Source organism: Alligator mississippiensis, chromosome 7, assembly GCF_030867095.1.
Source record: "Alligator mississippiensis isolate rAllMis1 chromosome 7, rAllMis1, whole genome shotgun sequence".
Lineage (NCBI taxonomy): Eukaryota > Metazoa > Chordata > Crocodylia > Alligatoridae > Alligator > Alligator mississippiensis.
The window spans coordinates 76,268,784-76,296,467 of NC_081830.1; the positions used below are offsets into that span (position 1 = coordinate 76,268,784).

The window sequence follows — 27,684 nt, forward strand, 5'->3', positions numbered from 1 at the left end:
TTTTATCCACCCTGGGTTTTATAAAATAAGTCTCAGCATAAGAGTAATGAAAAATGTATTCCGTGTTACTTATAGAGGTCACTGAGAGTTCTGCTTATGTAAGGAAGGGCTGCAGGTTTTGACTCAATGGGTTTTTTTCTTTCCTTATCTTCACAGGTAGCAAGATTTTACTATTGGCAGGATTTACACTACTAGTCCAGAAAGCTTTGCAGTCATTTGTAAGGAACTGAACTGTGCAGTCTTGAAGGCTGAGTAGTATATGTATTTTATTGTTATAAACCATTATTTGCCTGGTGTCTGTGTTCAAAGCTCCAGGGTGGGACTGGAAAATAAATAGTGCCTAACCATATTTGCTTGTAGGTACTCCTGCTTCTCATGGTAGGAAGGGAGCGGTAGCTGCTTGGCTGAATTTGCCAGAACTGAAAATGTGCAGAAAAATCTGCTTTGTCCTCACCCTGTGGTTACATGTAGGATAGGTACGATAGGGAATAACGTGATCTTGAAAATTTTTAACCAGACAAGACCAAAAATACATTTGAGAAGAATACGTGGCTAGGACTCAAATCACCCATCTCTCCCTCCATATGTAAAACATGAACAACTCCCTAACAGTTGCTAAGGATATAGAAGCTATATAAACCATACATATCAAGACTTGAGAGGCCCACTATAATGGGGATATGTGAATCATAGAGAAGGAATATGAATTATTATGGATCTGGCAGGAACAGTTCATAAGGTGAGAAGCTATTTAAACAGCCGGTAACACTGTAATAGCAGGAACCAGTGCATTGACCATAACCCATTGGCCATCATTACTGTCTCAACAGCTGATATATTTTGTGTTGCCTGTATAAATATGAGAAGAGGATAGTAGGGAAAGAAAACTCAGCTGGATTCTGATTCAAAAATGTTCTGGAAACAGATGGCAGTGGTGCTGTAGTGTAGACAGTCTAGTTTACCAATGGTGGTTACACAGTCAGCTGAGGTGGGGGAAATAACACAGACTAGTATTTGCAGTAGTTACTATACAGTGGTGTATTAAGATTTATTGGGGCTCTGGGCAAACAGAAAATTGGAGGCCCCCCCACACTCCATTATGAATATTAATTTATTAAAAAACGCTGCACCACCATTTTTAAGTGCAGGGATGCTAATACATGAGATGCTGTGAGTGGCTCTCAGAGCTGCTTTAATTAAAGTGCTCCCCCAACCCCTGGAGCACATGTCAGCCGTATGCCCCCTTCCCTCCTGGCAGCAGGAGGCACAACTCCCTGCCCCCGTTGCTGCTGGGTGGGCAGGGGGCATGTGACTGGTATGGGGCTCCTAAGGAAAAGGCAGGAGAGCAGAGAGCCCTGAGCCCACAGTGAGCAGCCTGCATCTGCCCCGTGCACAAATATGGAGGGGCACATGGCCCCCCTCCCCCAGGGGGTGCATGCAGTGGCAGGGAGATGCTCTACCCACACCTCCTGAACGAGGGCTCTGTCCTGCTCCCCGCCACAGCCCTAGATCCCATGCACTGCCCTGGCTGGGCAGCACCCCCAGGCCCTGCCCCGTCCCTCCTTTACCGTGGGGGCCTCAAGGGGAAACCCATCATTTCCTGAGGGAACCCAGACACCCAGGCAGAGGCCCCTGGGCCCGGGACCCACGGGCCTGTGCATAAATCCACCTCTTACTATATAAACTGATGGTACATATTTAACCTTGAATGTGATACTCAGTTTCTGTTGCTTCATCTTAAGAAGAGCACGAAGTTTCCAGAGAAGGGCACTAAAAATGACAAGAGACTCTTGTGCAATAGATTCAAAAGGCTAGGAGAAACGGGGTGCTATATTCCAGGCCCTGGAATAAGAAGCCCCTTTGGCAACCTTTGTCCCAGGTGCAACCTTTAACAAGCGGCGGGCCAGAACAACTTAGCTCTTGTCTGATGTGGGCTAAGTGGTTTCAGTGGCGAATCAGCAGCAGGGCGGCTTTCCCTGTGCCCATGCTGGGGCCAGGCAGCTGTGCTGCACCACCACCACTTCCCCCAGCCCCCAGCTCTTCCAGCTAGTGGGGAGTTACACCAGGGCCAAACAGCTGCAAACTGTGCCTATACTGCTGCCTTTTCTTCTCATTAACCCCTGCCTCTTGGCTGCGGCACAAGCACACCTGGAAGCTGCCTGGCCCTGGTGCAGCTCCCCATTGACTGGAAGCTGCACCCACACTGCAGCTGTGGGAGGGGGAGAGGCAGGGAGAAGCCACGGCAGCACAGATACAGCTGCTTCTGTCCAGTCCTACATGATGCAGGCACAGGCAAAGCCCTTCAGCTCTGCAGACTAGATCCAGTGGCTCTGTGGGCTGTATGTTGCTGACCTCTGGCATATTTTTCAGGAATTTCATATCCAGATCAGAGTAAAAAGGTCCATCTGATCCACTATCCCCTCTCTGACACTGGCAGGCCCTCAAGGCTTTGGAGGAAGGTACAACATTAAGCAGATGTGGGATTATCTGCTTCTCACATTAGGTCTTCTCTTAAGCCCTAATAGCTGATATTAGCTTAATCTGAAAAATATGCGGTTTGTATCAGAGTTCATGCCATGCATTCTTACACCTAATACTATGAGGCTCTGATGAGGTTTGGATATTACTGAAATGAAAACAATATTAATTCAATTAACTAATAGGGAAGCAACAGTAATCTGTGTAATGAAAGCCAATTAGCTAATGTGTTCCCACAACAATGAGTCAAAAGCAAGAGATATAAAATAAACTATCATTTTGAGGCATATACTAGGGAGCCTCATTACAAACTTGGGCTTTTAGTCATGGAAGACCTCTGGCTTGGTTTTAATGGGGCTCTGCGTAGATGCAGATTTCCACTCATATGAATTAGCTTGCAGGACTGGAGGCTTGATTACCATGGTTTGAAGCGTGTCCTGCACTCCAGATAAAAAATAACACAATCACTGTAGTAAATTTACCTGGCTTGTATGATCACTAGGACATGGACCATATTGCAGTTATATTGTTGTACATAAAACAATGTCTGGAGCCTTTAGGACTGGTGCAATGCTCTTACGTTCCTGCATACAGCACTCCCCAGAATATAATACATACCTTGTTTTTGAAAGGAAGAATGAAGTGGGGGGGGGGGGGGAAGATTTCTTCAGAGTTATGGTTGCATAGATCAGGGACAAAGCTTAATCTTCGTTTTAATTTCACCTTCCCTTTCTTGCCTAACTAAAGCTGAAACCCTAGCTGCTGCTGAAGACTGGTCTCCATAGATAGATATATGATCTTGAAAATAGTTAAAAAATCTCCAGGGCTGGGAAATAAGGAGAGAGACCAGGAACAGCTAGTCAATAGCAAAAGTGGCCTCAGAAAAGTTAGCTTGATTGAGGGAACATGAAGACCATTAATAAGGAGAGAGGATGTTAACACCTAAGAAATGAAGAACAAAAAGCCATGAAGTGAATTGACTCCCTCAGCTGCCCAAATAGTAATGCTACAGGTGCTGCACAGTGGAGAAGGAATCAAATCAGGGTGCTTCTATCCTGGGCAGAAAATCAGCTTCCCTGTTTAATATGCATACACCCCAATTTAGCGGGCAGATTTTTTGGAAAAAGGTGTGTTGTATGGGAAGAAATATGCAAGATAATAGATTAAAGGAGTGTGAATGGTGAATAGTGTTGGCCAGATGGTGCTGTTTTGATTCTGCCCCAAGCTGCAGTGGTGATATGGACCCACCAACCCAGGCACAACTCAGGTGAATGCCAGTGTTTCCAGGAGGCAGCATCCTTGTTTGAACTTCCCAGCATGGAGAGCACCTGCACAGCCTGTTCCCATGCATACTTGCTCTTCTCTGCATGTGTGTATGCAGAGGGAAGTGGCTCAATCCCCTTCATCTGCCTTCCCCATTTGCACTGAAGTCAATAGAGAAGCTCCCTAAGATCAAACAGAATCAGGCTCTCAGACTAAGGTAAGGTAGGTATAAAGAACATGGTTAATAATAAAAGGACAAATAGTTATTTACTACAAGTATTTTATATAAAAAGCATATAACTTTCAAAAAATTACAAGTTTTTTTTAAAAAACCATCAAAAACACAATGAACACAAATAACTGCTACATTCTGCATTCAAAATGGAGGGCGGGGACAGGACAAGGTGAGCAAATGAGAAAGATCAAATTCACCACTTGAAACGGTAGGTATATCTTTCTATTGATCTTCAAATTATTCTTTTCAGATATTGCTTGATAGTGTTTCCCCAGGATAATATCTCTAGAAGCACATCTCTAGATACAGGGCAATAAAATGAGATTCAGTGTACTAGTCCTTGTGCCATATTCTCCCAAAATGGAGTAGCATGAGAATATATACATACAGGGTGCGTCTAACAAGACACTGTCGCCAGAGCGACAAGCTACAGCGACATAGCTCATTGCTACAGTGATGTAATGTCGACAGGCACGAACCGTGACTCCGACGCTACTGCGCAGCAGCAATGAGCCTATGCACAGTAGCATCAGAAACGACCCATGCAGCACCAGGACTGCTCAGTAACACCTGCACAATCCAGTGCACGTGTAGAAAAGAGGGGTTTTGTGGAATCAAAAATTGAAATGAGGAAGGGAATTTGGATTACAATTCTGCATATTATTGTTGTATGAAAACCGAACAGAAAAAAGACTGGAATATAGTTTGAAAATGAGCACAACCTTTACTCACTGCAAATACCTTTTAAGGTCTTGATCTTCCACCATTCAAGTTTTTCCATTGTTCTCAATGGGAGCAGGCTTCAGCCCTCACTCTACAATCAATGTCATTAACATCAAAATGAAACAACCTGCCATCACATATACTTAGCTTCTGTGCATTGCAAGCAGTCCTATTTCAGGATCAGGGTGTACAATACAATGTAATTACAGCAAGAGTGACAGTCTGGCTTATAGGTAGCTACACATCTAGGTTATGATTCTGGTTTCATGCAGGGTATTAGTCAAGAGCGCCTCCACCAGTCAATAGTGACCAGTGTGAAACTGGTCTAAACTGAACCGGTGGATGCACTCTTGACTGCAACTGACTGTGTTCAGAGTCAGAAAGTTATCCAATTAAATAATGTTTCAGATAACAAGCTGGGACTAGTCTTCATACAGTCTGTATGGACTGCATAATGTGAGAGTCATGAGTACAATGAAAGCAGAGGTATTATAAGCAATAGAACAATTCACAGAATTGATTACGACTAAAATGTATACATTTTACTCCGTATGCAAACAGAACGTATGCGTGTGTTTATACTTCTCCTTGCATTTGCTTCATTGTTCTAACTGGTAAATGCTTTTCTTGGTGCTCAGGGACAAGGTAAACAGTAAACAGCTGGTATACTTACACTTTTGCCTTATTATAGTAAATGTAAGTAAGATGGTTCACGTAAATTCATTTCCTGATCCATAAACAAAGTAGCAGGATGAACATTGCACATATTTTATCATGTAGCCCATAAGCCAGGTAAGTACGGTGGTTTTGTGGCTTCCATCATTTTATGGCTCCTAAGGCAACCTTATTATATCAAAAAATATAAGACGTGCTTATTCTCTGCTCATTTAATTCTATTAAGTTACATCTGTAGAGAATTTGATTCATATTATCTTCCTTGCCTTACTGCTTTTTAACTGCTGCTGCTTTTAGAAATACACAGCATTATCGCTGAAGAAGAGCCGGAACAGATAGTATAAATTGATATAGCGCCACTTAAGTCAGTGCAGATGCTGATGATGACTTATATTAGCTGGCCATATTGCTTACTCCTGGAAACGTTTCACAGTTCTAATCATGTAGCTAACAAATATAGTTTTCAGTTCCAGTAAAAAAAATAAATGCTACGAAGTCCTCGCATGTCCCTATAAAACAAAAAACGAAATAAGAAAACCCTCCCCCTCCCAGCAAATCAACAGCATTAGCAAAAAATCAGCACAGATAGTGATGTGTGTTTTGTCTAGGACTGAAAAGGTTCTCCTAAAAAATCAGTCATCAGAATGCATTTCTCGTCATCACATCCTCGCACGCGGCGGCAGACCGATATATGTGACAAACTCTGTGTCGCACTCAGTGGAGACTTACACATGATGCTACGTCGCTGTAGCAACCCACTCTGGCAACGTAGCGTCTGCGGGCAAAAACCATGACACCATTGCTATATCGCCATAGCAATGCACTCCCTCAGTATAGCGCATTGCTATGGCAACATAGCAGCTAAAAATAACCGCGCACCACCAGCGCAGCACAGTACGGGCTGTTACTGCGCCATCATTTAGTACTTCCAAAAGAAAGTACTAAACGGCAGCGCAGTAACAATGATGCCATAGGGACTCATATAGATGGGCCCACTGTGTGCAAAATGATACAGTTTTAGCAGAATGCAACATTTAAAGGAAAAATACTTTCATTCTGGATCAAATACTCACTCTCACTACGTATGATTGCAGTTGCTCAATTGAATATATGCTTACGTGGCAAAAGATCTGCAGTCCAATATGCATCCACAAAGCAAATATATTACCATAATGTGTTGAGAACTCAAAATATTGACTGACTGATTTTTGTGGCTCTGCTGTGTCATTACAACATTGGTTATTTGTTTCCTATCCTCTGTACAACATTTGAATGAAGGCACCAGTAACCTGTGTGGTCAGGCTGTGATCCTACAAAGCACTTGTGCACATGTTCAACTCAGCACATGAGTAGTCCACTGATTCCAACTGGGCTAGTCAGAAGCTTCATGTTAGGTGTGTACTTAAATGCTTTGGTGGATTAGAGCTTCACTGAACAAAAAATGCTGCTGTGTTCTATGTTTTGGCTTATCTTGAACTTCTGTAATATGTAGGGCTGCTGTGCAAACCCTTACTTATGATAACTATCTCCTTGATACTAGAGGGACTGCTTTTGTAAGGAGACTTACAGCATATGCCTGGTAGGCTCTCCCACAAGATGACCACAAGCAACATCCATTTTCCAACCTCAGTCTAATTGCTATGCAAATAGCCAGTCTCAATCTTGTCACTACGCAAATCATGTGTATACGGACTGCCCCAAATGACAGCCGATGCTTTGGTAAAGTTGTACAAACAACTGTGGACAGTGCCTACCTGCGCATGATCTGGTTCTAGCTGAAGGTATTAATCTTTGGCATGTTAAAATCCTTCCAACTCAGTTCACTGGCTGGAAATGAGAGATCATGTTTGGGGATCTGCTTGGCTCTTATACAAGTTATGGTCACATGCAGCTTCAGCCATCAGCTGCTCTTCCTTACGGACTGTAAGGACCATTTCTCAGTGCAATCAGACCTTCCACTGACAATGGGGAGTCTCACATTGTCATGACTGCTTTGGAATATGAGGCTTTTCATTCCCTTGTTTAGAGTATTTATAGAAAACTAAGTCCTGAAATGAAAACCTGATTCATTTGGGGTTTGCCTTTGTCTTAAGCATTTAGCTGATCAAAAAGGCCCCAAAAAAGCTTGCTTCTTTGTCCATGTCAACTATGTCCTCATTACTGACAGAGACAAAAATCCTGTCGTTCCTTTTTAGTTGAAACACTCCTCCTTGGTATATGGAGTAAAGTCCATACTCTGCCTTTTTAGACCAGCAGCTACTTCTTGCACTTTTCAGAAGAAGGATGGGTTCTGGATAACTGGTCAGTTTGTAAACATACTGGACCATTTGTTTAGGGTTTCTGATTTGCTCCGATAAATCTGAGTCTGAATCCTCGTCCTCTGGTTCACGGAATCGGAAGTAAGTTTGACAGTAGATGTAATAAAACCCTGTTTTGGGTATGATCAACTCCCCGTTTCTCAGTTCCACATTGTAGAGAAAAGAATGGCCTTTCCTTGATGCTTCCCAAGAGTATATTTTCTTCCCGTATCCTCTTCTGAATGAGGAATCTATTTAAGAAGAAACAGAAAAATACAGGGTTAAATAAAGTCCCAAAGCACCAAAGGCAGCAACAAACACTGTCCTTTGAAAAAGCAAGTCTGAGCACTAGGCCAGATCATGGTCCACATTGCCTTCTGATGGAACAGGATTGGGTAGCAGGTTTTTTCAAGAAGTTTCATAAGTAACAGCTTGTGGGAATCTGTCCTGCTCATCTGTGTATTACATAACATGCTTATCATCATAGCATCTGGGATCTTGTACAGTAAATATTTTTCCAAGAAGATACAGCAAAGGAGAAAGACAGCAAGGAAGAGGGAAGGGACTTGAGTGAACTCAATGGTTTTTTGTTTTGTTTTTTTAGCAAAATCGAGGAAATCTTTTTTTTTCCTTCTTTTTTTTTAATAAAAAGCTGTTTCCTATTTTCTGACCAGACGTTTCATTAAGTCCTTGACAACTAAAAAAAAAGTGCACTATAAGCATCATAGGCGACACGTAGGGGGAGCACGGGGGGCATGTGCCCCCCCTGAGTTTGGCCACCGCTCAAGCTGCTGCCAGCTTCTGCGGGCAGTCACTGCTTGCACCTGCCCCCCCTCACCGCCGATGTGGCTGGTCCCTGCTCACCACCCCTCTCCCCCGCCACTGACACTGCTGACGGCGGTGGTGGGCGGTCTCCGCTTGCCAGCAGTGGCTGCGGGTGCTCCTCGCTCGCTGCCACCGACACCGGCAGGAGGTCCTCACCACCATGGTGCCCTCCCCGCTCACCGCCATGGTGCCTCCCCAGTCGTGGGAGGCAGCAGTTCATGATAAGCATCAACTTGGTTTATTCGTTTCTGGAAAACCACACAGCACATAAAGTCCATGATCTTTCTCCATTTTAAAATATTTACTTCCTTTTCCAATGGAGCAAAACGTCTTACTTTGTGTGAATGATGAACTCATCCTATTGCTGTTTCCAGTTATGTGAGCTGCTACTCTGTGCACGGGAGTCTGAGATTCCTGATCTTCAGTTGTTGAAAGACTTAGCGAAGTTTCAGCTGCATGAATAAAGACCACAGTATTTAATCTCAAATTAGAATAAAAGAAATAATAAAGACATGTATTATTTCTGGAAATATAAATGTCTGTCAAATTGGACAGCGTTTTGAAGATACTTTTGTCAATTTTTTTAATTGAACATTAGGTCAGTAATAGACTTAGCTTTAATGGGTGATCAGGTCAAAGTTTCCCCTAACTTTTCTCCATATTCCCTATGAAATATCTTTAAAGGTCTTTTAAATTACATTTGTTAGCTAGTACCAACAGCCCATACCCCGCTGATAACCTTCTAACAAAAAACTGTGGCTTATAAAGTCCAGGGCTATAAGACTAATTCTGTACTCTTTACTCATGCAACATTTCCACTGATTTCTGAGGCCAGAATGCTCTTTAATGGTCCTTCCTTGGGCTAAAAAACTGCACCAGCTTCAAAGCAGACCTCTGCTTAGCTTTTGATTAAAGTAGCTCAGTGACAGTGGAAGTGCTATTTGTTTTCTGAAGCAGAGAACCTGAATGTATTGAATAGCACTTGAATATATATATAATCTGGGATTTCTTCCTGACTCCTGGCCCAATACTCTACTTGACACAGTTCGTGATCATCAAGTCCATCTTAAAATGTCAGCGAATGCTAACAATTATCCATTTATCATGCTTTGCCATGGACAAACTATGAACGGGCAAGAAATCAGGACACATTTTCTACATCTGGAATGCATGTGTGCCACCTCTGTCCTTATACTACCAACACAACTTGTTTTTTATAGGGTAAGGAAATGTGTTGTACTAAAAAATACCTTTCACTGCAGACATGTTTTCTTCATAGTATCTTGACATGATCTGCAAGGATATGTAAAGAAAACTGGTTACTTCAGGTGGATTCAGTATAACCTTGGCAAAAATACAGGAATACAGCTATTTCAGTGTTGTGTACTATATAAATGATCAAACATCTGAATCTGAACTTGACCTTCAAACAAATTGTATTTTGTATCTGAAATCTGATCTTAAACAGAAAAGCACAATTAATTGATCATAATCAAACTTTTGCAAGAAAGTAATCAGCTGGAACATTTTTTAATGGAGCTCTGCTTATTGTGTATACAGTTGTTTTGAAAATCTGATCCTGATGCAGTCCCTAAATAAGAAGAAATGTGGAGTCACAGTTTCAGATTCTGTTTGTAATTAGTCCAGTGTAAATCTGGAATAATCTGACTGTGGAGTGAGTCACTGGAGCTTGACCAGACTCCAGTTTAACTGCTAGGGCAACACTGGCCTGTTGAAACGAATGGAAAGGCTGCACATGTTTTAGAGCAAACGCTACAAAGAATACGGACACATGCATTTGGAGCTGTTTCAAAAGGGAAAAGTTTCAAAAGGGCAGCGGCTGTTACCTTCCAATTATTATGTATGTACAAGCTGGCAGCCGTAAAGACTGATAGCAAAACCTCTCTAACACTGAATGAAGTAAACGTACATGTGCCCATGCCCTATATTCACTGTAGTAGCTCATGCCCTGTAGGTAGCCCACAACAGTACCCGCTACATTCATCTTGGGCTGAGATGCGAGTAAAAAACTGTCTCATGAATTATAAGGTTTAAAAAAGGTCCCCGGTTGTTTTCATGTAGTTTTGATGGTGGTTCTTTGTTACACAAAAGTGTCCCTTGCACACATTTCTGTTTCTCCACGACAAGGGTTGTCAGGGTTCGTCTCATGGGAAGTGTATACTGAATCCACTGAAATAACAAATGCAAGTTCTATTAGGCCCTTCTGCTGAGATTGTAATAAGTCCATGAGAGCAGCAAAGACATTATGTTATCTCCATATAAATGCGAGAGACTATCACTGTATATGAAATAAGAAGCACAGCCATTATCCATGGATTACTAAGATTACAGAATGTAATGACTTTAGAAGATCTTTATTCTGCAATTCATTGGCACAACAGGCATTCTTCATTGTGTTTATTGTGGATCCGGGGAATAGCTACTGTGCATAAGCAGCATCTGTTTTGTTAATGCTTTGACTGTAGAGACTATTTTATCCTGGGACAAAGTGCAGTTGTTCAAACATCCATGTCCATTGTCTAGAGACAAACCCTAAAAAAGGTTCATGAGTTAAAAAGTGTTAACACCTTGTTCTGGGACATTGTAAAGCACATCTGAACAACTGTCCCAAGACTGCATCACTGAATCAACCGCAGAAAAGCAGAAAGTGTTCAGCCGCTCACTAAACCCTGATTTGAAGGGTGTGCCATGTACGCACCACTCCTGGGACTTTTTTGGTCTGGGACAAATGCAACGTTTGTTCCTAGCCAGAGGCTGTTTCAGCACCGGGGCAGCTCTCCCAGGGTGCAGAACCTTTTTGATGAGAGGGTGTGCAAATCTGCATTTTACTTCCCTGGTTGGAGTTCAACTGTTTGAATCTACTGACATGGCATAACCAAGCTCCATTAACCAGTCTTTGAGAAAATTTCTAAATACCTTTTTAATTAACTTTCCTAGCTCCCACTTCACTTGCCAGCAGGGGTCTTGCTCTCTCTCTTCTATTCTGTTTAGATCCAAGTCTCCCATGAAAGTTCCCAGTTCTTCCCCAGTGAGGCAGGCAATGCCGCTCTTGGAGTATGTGTCCTGGAGCTGCGTTAGAAGGAAGGACAACTGTTAATTCATGGAATATGTGTTCATAGGTCTGCATATATGGTATGTCACTCAAGTCCCTGTATTTAGAAACACCTTTTTTTGTTCTTAATGTACCAACATGGTACAGCAAGCAGTGACTTATGAAGGAGGCTTAAAACTTCCTCCCAACTTTACATACTTATTTAGGTACAAGCAGATATTTGATGTCCAAGAATACACTTACATTGTTATCTTTCTGGTCATAAATCGGATGTGAAGGGCTCAATGGAGTAAACTTTATGCAAATGCAATCTCAAATCACTCAAGTTGTGAATTATTTTAGCTGCTCCAATCCTGACTTTGTATTTATAAAGTAAATGTTGTGAAGTAAAATGTATTTACTTTACTCAAGGGATCTTTCCATGCAGGCTTTTAAAGATGAACCCAAACAACCACTTTGGTCCTCTCCACTCAACCCTGCAACAGGCAGCTGGGTCTCTCCTAGCCTCCATGAGGGAATGAAATCAGGACAACACGTTCAACCCCTTTCCTTCTGAGGAAGCTGAGTAGGATCTGATTACAGGTTTGAACTTGGTGATCTCCAGCTGTAGGGAGACAATTCTACCTTCTGATGCATAGAAGAAAGGGTGAAATTCTGCCCCCCTCACTGAAGACAGTGCCAAAATCCCCATCGAGTACAATGGGACGAGTTTAGAATAGCAAAGAGCATTGCCAACAGCTCTGCTCCAGCTCTGGGGGTTAGGAGATGATCGAAACTCAAGCTGGCGCTGTTGCTTAATATAAGAATGCATCTTCTCAAATAAATGCCAACAAATTACACACTGAACTCAGTGATCCTGCTTCCACAACTCAGTGATACTGCATCAACCATGCCGGAGGAGGCAAGAGGCGGCGGGGGTAAGACCTATTATATATTGCCCAAGCTCAGAGGAAGCAGTCATCAACAGTCATTTAAATTCAACTGTTTTCTATACAAGTTCTTCCTTTTTTGATGGATCGCATTACTTAGCATGTAACTGGCTCCTGGAGCCTGGGAAATTCTAGCACAGGGTCATGCTCTTCCCCCACCCTCATTGCTTTCCTGTCAGGCTGGAAACAAAGGACAGGAATGATGGATTTTCCACTGGGGCAGGATGAAGGCAATTCACCCCTTCCACACTACAAAGCTCATTTTAAACAGGAAACCTCAGACTTGGACTGCGACTCTAGCCTTTCCTCATGTTTATAAACAGTCTTGTATTCTAGGATCACTGCTGCAAAAGGCCACAGCTGGAAAGGAGGCTACTGCAGCCTTCTGGATCACTGCTGCAGACTGCAGGGGGCTGTTTAATGAGGTTGTTTGGGAAATTTACCTTAACTTGATGGCAATATGCTACATGGTTATATGCACCGTTAAAGTGAACCTTTACTACGGCTTTGTACTGATTTAACTATATTGGCTTCTAAAACAATGTGGTTAAATTGGGGCAAAAACTGTAGATCACCCATTACTATCTATTTTCTGACCAGGTATAGAGGGCAGTTTTAAGGTATTCCACAGTTTTCTCTTTAAGCTGGATGGGATGGAAAAGATACTGCTTCCTTTACCTTTTGCTTACCCGTCACACACCTATAACCACCTATACTAGCATTGCCATAACATCTCCCAGCCCTCAATGGATTAGACCGCGTACCATTCAGGAAGAGAAGTAATATTAGCCCTGTTTTACAGGTAGGGAAACTGAGGCACTTTTTATAAGTGGAAAGAAGTCTGTGTTCCCCAGTGCTTCCCTCCAAGGTTGTATCCTGTATGTGCACTGAACTTTAACTTCTCCAAAATAACTTGATATCAGGTAAGAGCTGTACATCATGTGTCTGCTTCACTTTTTCTGCAGGGCAGATTGAGAAGACTCGGGCATAAAAGTCAAATGTCCACACCGTAATGCACAGCCAACTAGACTACTGTTTTGCCCCACCAAGTGCTGTCTCTCAAGTGACTGGATGTACCCTTCACATCATCTGTGCATGAGTAGCTCTGCAATAACAAGTTATTCTGGGGTAAGTATTATTGGAAATGATTTACCCAGCCTGGTAAAATAGACACTAAGGTTAAAGGTTAAAAATAAAGGTACCTTCGGGAAAAAGGCAATTAGGGAGAGGTGCAATACTACTAATCACTGGAATGCAAGGTCTATTAACCCAGGGCTTTAAACAGGGTAAGCAGGAGGTGGAAATCTCTGGTGTACAGTACAGCCTAACCTGTTTTCATCAAATAACTGTCTTCCATCAATCATTTCACCAACCCTCAAGTGACCGGCAACAAAAGTGCACTCAAAACAACCTGCAGACAAGGTTCCTTGGGTGAATTTGATATCGTTTATTAGACCAACCCAAATAGTTGGAGAATAGTTATTAAGCAAGCTTTCGGGTTCAAAAACCCTTTGTCAGGCTAAGGAAGTTTCAGCAGTTGGTGTGTGCTCTTCCTGGCACGTGGTTTTACAGCTGTGGTCGCTGGAAACAAGCTGCAGCCCTGGAGTTTTGCAGCTGAACAAAGCAAGGGCAGGGACAGTGGCTTGGTCTCCCACGAGCCAGGCTCTCCCTTCTGTCCCTGCAGCCGGCCCCGGCCCCGCACAGCGCAGCGCAGCGCAGCGCAGCGCAGCGCAGCAGCGGGGCTCGCCGGGGCGCTGCGGTCCGGGTGCGGGCGCCGGCGCCGTGCGGCAGGGCTGGAGAGAAACCCACGGGGCTTGCGTGCGGGGCGGGCATCAGCTGTGCTGTCTGCTGCACATTCCTCCGGGCTTAGTCACTGTCTGAACACGGGGTTGGTTTTGTAGGGGAGCAAAGTATTGTGCTGGTTTTTGTTTCCCCGGCCACGTGTGCCCGCTGTGCCCGTGCCCCCGAGCCCGCTCCTGTGCTGCCCTCGCCGTGTCAGCCCCGGGACAACAGCAGGCCCCTGCCCCGGGCTCTGCACGGCTGCGAGCAAAGCAGCAAGCCTTTGCAGCCTCCTGCTGGACGCGAGCCCGCTCCCGCCCCGGCCCCGCCGGGGGTGCACGGCGCTGCACGGCGCAGAGCTGCAAGCCCCGCCGAGATGTGGCTGCTACTGACCTGCTTCAGCTCGTTCGTGAAGTAGAGGAAAGTCACAGCCACGCAGATGGACTGCAGCAGCACGGCGGAGATGAGCACGAGCCCGCAGGTCTGCCCGGTGCTGGGGCCGGCCGTGGGCAGCATCGTGGCTTGGCCCCGCAGACACACGTGCGAGGACGCGCGACAGGGCCGGGCCGGGCCGCGCCGGGGGCAGCAACCCTGGCCTGCAGCCCCGCTGTCCTGGCTGCACGGAGCCGTGTGCTGCAAACACACAACACAACAGAGGCGTTTCCTCCCCGGGGCTGGTCATGGGCGGTGGCAGAGATCAGCCTGCCCCGTGCTCCGCAGTTCCTCCTCCTCCCTCCGAGCCCCTACTTTTGGCTCTTGCTAAACACAGAGCCGGAATTTCCTTCGCCCGTTTTGCACCAGGCTCCCCGGCCTGGTGGAGTCTCCCCGGGGGCAGGCTCACAGTGTGCATGGGAAAGCCAGGACCTGAGCATCCTGGGCTGGAAAGTGAAAGAAATGAAGTGGTGAGGCTTTCTGGGTCGCTTGTGGGCTGCAAGTATCTCAAGTCCCACACTGAAGAGGATGCTTGCCTGTGGTTTCTGGGGGCATGTCAATCCCAAGAGCTCTGGGCTTGGGTCTGCAGTACGGTGGATTTGGGAGTATCTGAAGTCCTAGGGTGAGCACCGGGGCAGAGGGTGCTCACCAGTTGTAGCGCCATACAGGTCTCCCTCACTTTATGCTGTACATGCGTTCCTGGAAAACGGTGCGTAACTCGGATTCGCATAAAGGGACCCCACTTTCCAATGTAACAAATAGGGATACGTTCCAAGACCACAACTGTACTGACCCCCAGACCCATTTCTACCACTTTTACAAGACAATTTTGGTACCCGCTAACAGCAGGTGGAGCACACAAGCACATAATGGGGATGGCAACTACAGAAACACATCGCAGATCCACACAAGAGACTATATTTTGGTGCACGTCACTCCCACAATGCACCGCACAAAGCAGCTGACTGCTGGCTTCCACCACACTGATCGCATCAGAGTGAATTTACCTCACCTAGAATGAATTTTGGGTATAAAAAGGGTCATTGCATAAGAGCAAATTCGCACATACAGAGCCCGCATAAAGCAAGGGAAACCCGTACATGGTATTTAGGACAACTGAGTTCTGCCTGCTCTATCAATACGGTTTTTGGAACGATTGAGTTCTGCTCAATTGATATGATCTGGAGCTGATTTGACCTGGAACACACAATATATTAATTTTTTAAAAATTACTGAGAGGGTCCTTCACAAACTGGGAGCGGTGGTGCTTCCCTAGGCTCCCAGCTGTACCCCGGCCTTTGCTATGCAGTTCATTGCTGGGAGACATTGCTGGGGCCAGAGAGGGTATGGAAGAGGATGGGTGCCCTTCACGGATCCTTCCTGCCTTCAGCCTGCTCTGTACATCATTGATGACTTAGGTTTGTTTCCCTTCCTCAGCTCATGCAAAAATAGATGGGTGTTTTTCCTCATGCCTTTTTTGTGGCCCAAGAGTAAGAGGTAACAAAATGATGCTACAGTACATAATTAGATGTATTAAAGGAGCTTCAGAACTTGGAAAGAATAGACTAGAATGGCAACTAGATGCTGAAGTCCCCTTAGACGACTACTGGGTGAAACAGAACCTGGCTCCAGGTGCCTTAGCCTGTATCCACAGGATTTGCCTGAGCTTAAGAAAGTTAGACTCTTGTGCAGAATGATCTGTGGGCAACTCATGACCTGACATAGAGAGAGCTTCTAGGTCGAGGGGGCAATTATTTTGGGCAGAAGGCTGCTTACTGAGTTTTGGCAAGCCATCGAGGGCCGCATGACAGTCAGTCCAGGGCAGATAAATATTATTTTTCTAAGTTTTTTAGGGTCCCCATGGGCCACATCCGGCCCCCGGGCCACATATTGCCCACTCCTGTTCTAGGTATTTAGATGGGTCTTGCTCTTCTGTCTGCTTTACAGTTAACGCCGGTGGTTCTCACCACATTGCTGGTGAATTGAGATGAGCAGACAGATGAACATTGGCTCCCTTCAAATGCAGCATTGACAGCCCCATAGATTTCAACCTCACAAATCATAGAACCATAGAAATGTAGGGTGGGAAGGGACCTCAGGGACATCTAGTCCAACCCCTGCTCAAGGCAGGACCAGCCCGAACTAGATCATTCCAGCCAAGGCTTTGTCTACCTCGGTCTTAAATCTCCCAAGGATGGAGAGTCCATAACCTCTTAGGGTAGCCTGTTCCAGTGCTTTACTACCCTCCTAGTGAGAAAGTTTTATCTAAACCTAAACTTCCCTTGCTGCGACTTGACACCCTTGCTTCTTGTTCTGTCATCTGCCACCACTGAGAACAGTCTGGCTCCATCCTTTTTGTAACCATCAAAAATACAGTTTTAAATCTGTTTATTTGTTGTTTTTTTGAGGCTTTCTTATTTAAATTCTAAAACCTGTTTAATTTCTTCTGGTTATACTGGTGCAAAAAAAAAAAAAAAAAGGATAGACCAAGTCTCAGAAGCACTGTAGTTTTGAGGACAATTTATAATGAGATTTAAGTTATGACTGTGAGTGACTTTAATGTCTTTGCAGATGGTGCTAGCATAGATTTTTTGACAATGTATCCAGAAACGGTAGATGGTTCAAATCCAACAATAAGGCTTGAATTTACTTGTACACTGATATAAGGCCCTTTTCCTCATCAATTTTTTGGACCCAACAGATGTTCGCTAACAATCATGGGCTCTTTTCTTTGCACTGATCTGTACTTTAGGCACGGTGTACAAGCCTTTACAGCATCTTCTATGTCATTATTTATGTTGGGCCAATATAGAGCATCCCATGCTCTCCTTTTGCATTGTCCAATGCCTAGAAGCCTCTCGTGTATTCTGTTTAATGTGACTTTCTTTAGCACTGCTAGAACAAGTCGTGAGCCTTTGAACAAAATGCCATCCAGTACTGACAGCTCTTCCTTTAACTGAGAGTAGGGGCTAGGTATATGTTTTCCAAACCAACCAGCACAAATAGGTATCACTTTTTGCAATGTGGTGTCCTAAACAGCAGCTTCTGCAATAAGTGCCCACATTTTATCTGTGATAGGACTCCCTCTTTTAATTAAATTAACATGTACTATCTATCTCTGAGTCTAGAATTCTGTCATGTTCCATTGTGTCATATGCTGTGGACAACGTATCTGCAATAAGTAGATGTGTTCCTGGTGTACAGTATGCCTAGAGCATACATTTGCAGTTGAAAGAAGTCTCTGTGATGTGGGTGACATGTCTGAGAACCCTTTCTTCGCTATAGTTACCAAAGGCTTGACCAGTTTCAGCTATCACAGGCTTCCCGTATATGAATATATGACATTTCTTACAGTCACATACCAGAGCTAAACTTTCTTTCTCAATTTGTGCATATAGACACTCTGACTTAGAGAGTGCCCTAGATGCATATGCTACTGGTCTCCAGCTAACCCTATGCTTTTGAGGCAAAGCTACTCCAATGCCTTCTTTAGAAGCATCTGTTGACAATTTAATGGGTCTTTTAGGGTCATAGTATTTTAGTACTGGAGCTTTCATTATTTTTTCCTTCAGGTTTGTAAATTCACCTTCATCTTCATGTTCCCATATCCATTGAGCATTCTTTTGTAGGAGTGATCTATGGTGTTTGGTCTGCTCTGCTAAGTTAGGTAGATATTCTCCTACAAAACTGATCATTCCCAGTAATCTTTGCACTCCTTCCTTATCTCTAGGGGGTGGCATGTTTATAATGGCTTTAGCCCTTGCAGGATTGATTTTCACCCCTTTCTCACAGAGATTTTCATACAAGTGTAAAATTATATGTGTTTTTATATATTCCATAGCCACATGGGGTAGTAATATGATTCCTGAGCAAAAGCCCTTCATGTGGCAGTGAACTATTTATGCATCTGGCTCTGGGTAGATGTTTAATCTGTCTGCCAGAGTCAGACAGTTGAAATGTGTGTAAGTCCAAGACCTATGTTGCATAGATGGGTTAACATATCCCTGAAAGTGAGAATGTGATCTCTTCTGAATGACTTTTCAGTTAGCAAACTGAATGTAAAGTTTGAATTTCCTTCTGGGTAGCTGAGTTCCAGCCAAACGAGCTGCTGGAGTTTCCACTAGAGTTTATCTGTATCGCTGCATTTCTTTACATCATTTCAAAACGAAACCTTCCAAATACATGAGAAACCAACAAGAAAGTCTATGCCTAACTCTGCCTTGCATACTAGGCTAGCTAGAAAAGCAGTAGCAGAAACACTTTGTCAGCGTGGTAGTTAAAAACAGGAAGCAGAGGTACAATGGGGTTGTTAATAGATGGGCCAAGGGGAAAAGTCTGCATGCTAAAAACTAAGGTGTCCAAATTCTTCTTCCACTCACGCTGTTTCGGACAGTCCATCCCATTTCCAGAAAAATGAAACTCTTGTCCAGATAAAGTAGAAACTAAAGTGAAAGTTAATCCAGTGCAAAAGAAAGCTTCAAGTCATTTGTTCCTAGAATGGGGATTTCTTTTTCATCTTTTCTGTTAAGCCTCTGTACTATCCCCACAGACTTTTCCTGTCAAGCATGTAAAAGGATCTCCTCCTATGAATACCTAGGCTTGTGAGTGTTTGTAAGAAAGAGATGCTTAGATCAGGAAGTAGGAACCATATCCTTTTATTGCTTTTCTTCTCTAAAGCTCCAGGCACACTTAATTAAAAAAGAAGGAACGAATAACATCCCATTTCAGCTTTTTAAGATTAAATTAATAAAGTTCAGCATGAATATAGGGCAAGTTGTAAACAATACTCACCTGTGCCCTCCAAAGAACCTGATGGTGCCACATTTTATTTTGGTTTTCCAAATATACTAACATCTTCCTAAAAAAAAAAAAAAAAATCCATATTTTTGTGAGTTTTCACACCAGGGTTTGAATGTGTTTGATGTTAATTTTCTGAAATTAAAAATGTATTTCCGGTAGAAATCAGTTCAGCATTTTGTAGGTTCTAGAGATTACAAATACATTAAAGGAGGTTCACACAATAAAATGTGCTGATGAAGTTCACACCTGGAAGGAAGGATGAAAGTTTGTTTGCTTGGTTTTTTTTTTAAAAAGAGTGCTTTTGCTCAGTGCTGGGCCTGAAGTCGCTCACCAGCAAAACCAATGATCACCTGCTGTCTGGTTGACAAGCAATCCCATCCTCATCCCCTCAACATCTAATCATTGACCCATGCACAGGAAAAATGCTGCACCCTGCCCCATGCAAGACAATAGCAGCATACCAGGTACACAAGAACTAGATTTCTCAGAACACCAAAAAACAGCGCTGCACCTCCACTAGCAAACAGTAGGTTTTGCCCAGAAATATAATCAGTACAAATATACAATGATATGTATGTTTCTGAAAAACAAATGAAAGCAATAGGGGTCTATAACAGGGTGCTCTGGCCTTTTAAATGGGAATGAAGGCCGGGTGGTTAGCTAATCAGGCCGTAGTATCTCTCCAGCTGGGAAAAGCCCAGAAAGAAGAACAGAAAGTGGTGAGCTGCAGGAAGGAGGAGTTTATGATCAGGAGGTAGACAGGATCCCAGATGAACTCTCTGCTAGGAAGAGACCAGAGCTAAATGATCCTTCCTAACACCCAGAAAAGGGCTAAAACAGGGGCAGGTAATAATTTTGGGTGGAGGGCCGCTTACTGAGTTTTGGCAAGCCATCGAGGGTTGCATGCCAGGCAGCCAGAAGGAGATAAATATTAGTTTTCTAAATGTTTTAGGGGCCCCACAGGCCAGATAGAATGGCCTGGTGGGCTGCATCTGGCCCGCAGGCCACATTTTGCCCACCCCTGGGCTAAAAGTTTTGTTTTGCTCGTTCATTTGTTTGGCACAAGGACTATTCTTTGTGTTAAGAGGAGCTCACAAGGGAACAAAGCCAGCCCGAAAGACAGGAAGCACACCAACCTGCTTACAGTGCCCCTGAAAAACTCCTTAGCTATATTTCCTCACTCAGTCTAATCATGGCAAAATGGTTCATCCAGGTACATTTTCAAGACAATGAAAAATATGAAGGCTCATGTCTAATGCTAAGGCTGCTGTTCAAGAAGGAGAACATGTATTATTCTTATTATTTGTATTTGTTCTGTAATAGGGCCTAGGAGGTCACAGCCTGGACCAAGATCTTTTGTGCTAGGGACTGAGCCCTAACCCTAACCCTAACCCTGCTCCCAAAGAATTGATGACCAGCCATTGCAAGGTAAGTGTAGGGCAGAGATTCCCAACCACCAGGCCGTGGTGTGGTACCAGGCCATGAAAGTTATCAGGCCACCGGCAGTCACATTCTGGGTTAAAGCTGGGCGGCACAGCAGCCCTGGGAGGGAGGCAGCCTGCTCCGTGCACCCTGTCCCTCTTCCAGTGCCATGGCCGCACCCAGCAAGGCGCTGCCTGCACAGCAGGTACTGGGGCCCATGTTGGGCCGGGCAGGACCCCCAGCCCTGCCCGCAGCCCGGAGCGGGGGATGCAGGCAAGGAAATGCCTGGGGTGAAGGGCAGGGAGATGGCTCTACTGCTTGCTCCTGGGGAAGGCAGCAGAGCCCCTTCTTCCTGAGCAGCCCCAGCTGGCTTCCCCTGGGCCACCACCTGCACACTCTCCTTCCCTGAAGGGTTCCCCCGGTGCCCGTGGCTACGGTGCCCCAACCCAATCTGATCCTTGCTATCCACCCACATAAAAAATTAAAATGTGACCATGTAAATTTAAATGTAAATATGTAAACTAGATGTAAATGTGTGAATTACATTTAAATATGTTTGCCGGTCCGCAGTATAAAAAAGGCTGGGAGCCACTGGTGTAGGGGACTATAGAAAGCTGTTTGCACTGTCTTCCTGGAGAGAGATCCCGACCTGGTCCTTTCCAAATGTCTTAGACAAGGGTCAGAGAGTTTGATAGGGCCCTTGTGTTTTGACGTTTGTTAAACCACTGCAATTTTGTGAGAGTTATTCCAAATTCATGTTGGTGTGAAAGCAGGGTGAGTACAACGACCTTTTCACCTACTGAGTCATATAAGTAATAGCAATGATTTAGGGTTGGCCTGCCACAATATTGGATGGATGGATGAATGAATCTTCAGATGGGGCATGTCTTCCTTTTAATGCCCCAGGAGAAGATTAGATAAATAGTGCAGAGAATAATGTGTATGCATTTTATGTACACACAAATTCACATCCCACCAATCTGCAGTCATCTCCAAACTTTTGCCTCCAGTCTTTCTTAGATGTGATAAAATATTGAACTATTTTCATGTTTGGACATTGGGCAAATTTAGATCTTTGCAATTTATTCAAAATATTTGTGGCCTCTTTTAATAATATATTCTTTAAGTAGTACCTTGCATCTTGAAGAGAATGATACTTTATTAGCTATATGCATATACTGCTTCACCCAACATTTGAAGGCAGCCAGCTCCTGGGTAGAAAACAGTAGCTGTCCACAGAGTCTGCAGCAAAACAATACAATTTTGTAGGACAGGAAATGAAAAGAAATTGTAGTATCTAATTCTGAGTACTAGAGGAATATATGTAGGTAAGTAGAATGAACTTGTGGTGGGTAGTAATTTCTTTCAAGGACCTGACCAGTTCATTAGTGCTAACTTTCTCTATGGTTGTAAAGTATCATGGAATCTTTTACTACAAAGGACTAAGAGTGATGTTTTTGTGATTCATTTCCAGAAGCACAAAGGAAAGTTCATCAACAGAATCTCAAGTTTTCCTTTGACACCTACAAAACCCCCTTCAGATGTAGCACCTGCGCTGCAGTTTCATGTGTTACTATTAAAATTCCTCTGAGATTCACATCTGAAATCAGATCCTTCTTTGATATCGCTGGGTACTGTAGGTAGACATGCGCTGGCAAAGCACATGGACTGAATTGAATGAATCAATGCATCTGGGCTTGTTAAACATGCCTCGGTTGCAAAGTTCTTGTAATGCTTTTGCCTTATGCTGTTTAATCATTTTTGATTACTGTCAGTGGAGCTGGTCAGAACTTGGAGCGTTGGTTCCACCGAATTTCTGACATTTCACAATTTCCTTTTGCTTCACGGTGACTAAAAGGCAGATGTTTCCCAAGAAGCAATAATTTCACCAAAAATTAATGTGTTAGAAATTGCAAAGCGACCTTGTTAAATCGTTATTGCGAACACGATATCATTTTGCTAATAGGATATAGCATAACCAAACCATTAAAGTTAGAAAACAGTGCTTCAGCATTATGAAAATGAATCATTTTGGTCTTATCCAAGTGAAATGTTTTAATAATTTCCACGGAAAATGTCAACCAAATCAATATGTTTATTAAATGGTTCGGTTTAATTAAATGATCATTTTCCAATATTCCAGGAGCATACTACATACGGCTTTTAGGCCACATGCTGCAATCCCAGTACCCCACCAGAAGTCTTTATGAAACCACTTAATTTGAGAATTAAGTGGATTTGAGAAGCAGAACAGCGAGTCCAGTGCCCTCACTGCACAACGATTCGATATGCAGTCCAATTTCCTGCCTGCAAATGTGCTGAAGGCTGGCATCTGGTCAGAGTGGATTCCACGCACGGCAGCCCTGTAATGGAAAGTGCACCTGGCAAATGGCCCTCGGTACAATGTGCGCTGTGCAATATTCCTTGCACTATTCCACTAGTAAATTTTCAGGCAGGTCCATCAACTTTCACTAGGGATTAATTTAGGGAAGAGCAGTCATAAAGTAGGCAAATGCGGGTACAAGTGTGAATGGGCTAAATCTTTAAGACTTTATTCAACTGATGCTCGCTTTTTATTCGGTTTATTCTTATAAGCTAGTTCAGATTCAGATAAAATCTTCAGGATCTGGCCTGCTTTTTTGTAATTCTTCAATGGGGGTTGGATGACCATTGGGTCATCAAGTCTGGCATCCAGAAATGACTTGAATTTGAGAATCTGGCTTATCTGTTGCCTTGAAGATTATGGAGTCATCCTGTGTGGGAGAGTCACCCCCCAGGAGGCTGGCAGTTCACATCCACAGGAAGGAATTAAGGATGTGTAAGGCAGCTGTAAATCACAGCTTGGGTGCTTCTGAGGAAGGTGGAGGAAAATCCATAATGCAGCTAGCTGCCTCTGTAGCATTTTACAAGGAGGAAAAGTCCTGCTTGATGTACAATAGTACCCTGGTAAGCAATCTGCTTATTCCCTGAAGCATGAAATTTGATTATCTTTATCTTAGATGAGAGACTTTGCCCTCCACAGAAAATGAAACAGATAAATACTGTTCCTCAGGGAGCCAGATATGCAAGCAGAGAAATATGGATGTTTTCAGCAGCCTCCTCCCTCTGAAGCATCTGTCATGTACCTGGCTGTCTTAGCCTAGGATATAGCCTCTACCTGAGACAGATTGAAAAGCACGACGCAAACTGACACTTAGGGAGTGATTGCTTCTGCCTCCCTGAGGGAAGCTGCCATTCACACGCTGATGTCTTAACGATATTTCAACATGCAGCTCCCTCAGAAATAGCCAAGCCCTGCATCCCAGAGTAATTGGGCACAGAAAGCAGTTGGGAACTATTCATCACCCATTGACATGAAAACTCTCTTTCATTCCCAGGAGTAACAAGGGAGGGGCAACCACTTACTAGACAGACATCCATTGAGTTTATTTGCTTGAAATGTGGCTAGTTTGTCACTGAAAAGATAGGGCTCATCTGTGTGTAGTGAGATTCTCAACTGTGCCTGGTGGAAGCCAGTTTTTCCTGCAGTCTCAGTTAGGCTTGGATGACACCATTTTTTTGTTTGGGTTTTGTTTTTACTTTACTAGTGTCAGTTTGGGATGTGATTTTCTTGAAATAATTAAGAGTACAAATTGTAATGAAGATGCAGGCATAAAGATGCCTGCTACCCGCATAGCTTATTCTCTTCCTATTTGGGAATACCTCTCTGAGCGTAAGAACTTTTTACATCAATATAACTTCAGCAGCAGTAGGGGAGAATGTTATCACTTGGTCATCTTATTGTATGTAATAATATGCAATGGGTGTACACACATGCATATCCATACGTGTGTGTGCGTGTGTATGCACACGCAGTATCTTGGCACTTCCTATTGGATGATTACACACAGATTATGGAGTCTTCAACAGCTACCATGTTGCAGAGGTGGCTATGCTTCAGTACTGAGTTAAATGATTTCTGTATGTGGCTTGATCTCTGTTTCAGCCCTAACAGAGATTGGAGCAGGGTTGTCAAACTGGTTCAACCCTGTAAACCAGATGAGTGGCATGGGGCTGGTCTACAGGATGGATTTGGCCCACAGACTTCTTCTTTCCCCTCCCCAACCTATCTGATCTGACAGCTGCTCTAGCTGGTCCACAGCCTGCCCTGTGCATGGCACAGATCCCGGAGCAGCCAGAACTCCAGCAGCCACCTCATGCAGCGTGGCTGACGTACTGGGTGGACTGGGTCTCATGTGGCACCCATTCTGACTGCTCCAGGATCTGTGCTGCATACAGCACAGGTCCCAGGCTGGCTGGAGCAGCCACCAGATCAGACGTCTTGGAGGAAAGGGGAGGGCAGAGTGAAGGAGCGGGTCTGTGGGCTGGACCTGGCCTCTGGACTGGCCCTGTGCTATGGCCATACATCATGCCCCATGTGGGTCTGATCAGATCCAGGGGCAGCACCAGGAGCCACACGGTAGGGCTCTGCAGGTTGTATTCGGCCCGCAGGCGATTGACACCTCTTGATTAGAGCAGAGGTTCCTAACCCCCGGGCCGTGGCTTGGTACCAGGTCCCAAAGGGTTGGCTGCCTGTCTGCAGGAGACTTGGCTGCCAGACTGGAAGTCTGGAAGTGACCGGCATCCTGTGGACTGGCAGCCAACCCTTTTTTATACGGAGTATACTGCTGGCTTGCAATATGCTGGCCACTTCCAGTCTGCGGTATGCTGGTCCGCAGTTTGCCCGTCCACAGTCACTTCTGGTCCACAGTCTAAAAAGGTTGGGAACCACTGGATTAGAGCATCCTGTGGGCTGCTGTAAGGTGTGACAGGTGGCTCGGGCTGTTTATCAGCTGGTAATTGCTAAGGCAAAAGCCTACTCTTGATGCCCTCAAAACACAAAGGTGTCTAATGCCACTTGTGTTCCCACTGCTTGACTCTGGGCCAAAAGAATCCTCCGCTAGAAAGACCTTCCTGCTATTTGGCCTCTGTGCTCCCCAAACGGCACAAAAAGGACTAGTTCAGGTTAAAGAATACAGCCTTTCAATGTTCAAGCTTGGCCGTTTCTAACGGGGAATGTTGAAGATGTTGGGAACAGAGTCCAGAGATTTCCTGATCCAGAAACATTGATATTGATATTGATCCCCAGAGTTTGGTGAAGTGTAGTCCATGTTTAATACAGTTTTCTCTTTGAATCAGTTGTTATGACTTCAGAGAGGATGGGCTACAGGACTCAGGAGTTATTCAGGTTCGTGCCACCAGGGAGGCTGCCTGAGCTTGATGGGAGTCTCTAAAGCTTGGTGAATAGGTGGCACATTGGTAGATTAAATTAATCACTAGCAAATGGTAAGGGGCAACCAGCATGGGTTTATAGCAGGCAAATCCTGCCTGACTAACCTGGTCTGTTTTTCTGACCAGGTCACAAAGTGCTTCGATGCAGGAGCGGAAGTAGACATTATTTACCTGGATTTTAAAAAGGCTTTTGACACAGTGTTGCACCCAGTTCTTACGAGCAAACTGAGTAGCTGTGATGTGGATTTTCTCACATAAGGTGGGTGAAAAACTGGCTTATGGGATGCACCCAGAGAGTGGTGGTGGATGGGTCGGTTTCTCCCTGGAGGGATGTGGGCAGTGGTGTCCCCCAAGGCTCTGTTTTGGGACCAGTACTGTTTAGTATCTTCATCAGCGATTTGGATGAAGGTGTTGAAAGCACCTTGTCCAGATTCACTGATGACACTAAACCATGGGGTATAGTAAACACACTGGAGGGTAGGGAGTGAATTTGGGTAGATTTGGATAGACTGGGAAAGTGGGAGGATCAGAATAAGGTACAATTTAACAAGGATAAATGCAAGGTGCTGCACCTGGGGAGAAAGACTCTCCAACACACCTATAGACTGGGGGAGCACCACAACAGTGGAAAGAGATCTCAGAGTCCTGGTTGGTGCAAAAATGAACATGAGTCGCCAGTGTGACGAGGTAATAAGCAGGGCTAACCTCACTCTTCCTTGCATCAGCAGGTGCACCACAAGCAAGTCTAGGGAAGTGATAATTCCCCTCTATGCAGCATTGGTGAGGCCACAGGCCGAGTACTGTGTCCAGTTTTGGGCACCACACTTCTAGAAGGATGTGGATAACCTTGAGAGGGTTCAGAGGAGAGCCACTCGCATGGTTGAGGGCCTGCAGGTAAGACCCTATGAAGACAGACTGACGGACCTGAATTTCTTCAGCCTCTGCAAGAGAAGGCTGAGAGGCGATCTTGTGGCTGCCTACAAACTCATCGTGGGGGTCAGCAGGTGTTTACCAGTATGCCCCTCGGGGTTACCAGAAATAATGGCCACAAACTGAAGGAGAACAGATTTAGATTGGACATAAGGAAGCAATGCTTTACAGTGAGGGTTGCCAAACTATGGAATGGGCTTCCAGGGGAGGTGGTGCTTTCCCCTACTGGGGGTGTTCAAGAAGAGATTAGATAGGCATCTGGCTGGGGTTACTTAACCCCAGAACTCTTTCCTGCCTGGAGCAGGGGGTCAGACCCGATGATCTACCAGGTCCCTTCTGACCCTGGAAATCTATGAAATTTATGAAATGCAATATCACATAAGTTATCATGAATAATTTGAAATATGTCTTTTTTTAAGAGATTTGTGTTCCAATCCAAATCAGCCAAATCTATTCCAAATCTGTGAGTCAGTCCAGAACCGTAAGTGGCCCTACGACTGACAAATATCCTGCACCCCATCTGGGGCTTCATATATTTCCAAATCCTTTGGC

The 27,684-nt window shown here is 44.4% G+C and overlaps 1 protein-coding gene and 1 long non-coding RNA gene across 2 annotated transcripts in view; one reads left to right on the plus strand and one right to left on the minus strand.

Moving 5' to 3' along the window:
- Positions 1 to 4,004: 4,004 nt before the first annotated feature.
- Positions 4,005 to 14,937, minus strand: TNFSF10 (TNF superfamily member 10). The gene is made up of 5 exons (XM_019478450.2): positions 14,671 to 14,937; positions 11,434 to 11,586; positions 9,747 to 9,789; positions 8,832 to 8,948; positions 4,005 to 7,922 (listed from the first exon to the last, which is right to left on the minus strand). Exons 1-5 carry the CDS (start codon positions 14,791 to 14,793, stop codon positions 7,471 to 7,473), a joined length of 888 nt encoding a protein of 295 aa, XP_019333995.1. The 5' UTR covers positions 14,794 to 14,937; the 3' UTR covers positions 4,005 to 7,470.
- LOC106738339 (uncharacterized) overlaps positions 11,565 to 27,684 on the plus strand; it is a 47,571-nt gene continuing 31,451 nt past the window's right edge. Inside the window, exons 1-4 of the long non-coding RNA XR_002087372.2 lie at positions 11,565 to 13,626; positions 20,833 to 20,937; positions 26,329 to 26,461; positions 26,931 to 27,096. This is a non-coding gene — a long non-coding RNA (uncharacterized LOC106738339). The remainder of the gene's footprint in view (positions 13,627 to 20,832; positions 20,938 to 26,328; positions 26,462 to 26,930; positions 27,097 to 27,684) is intronic.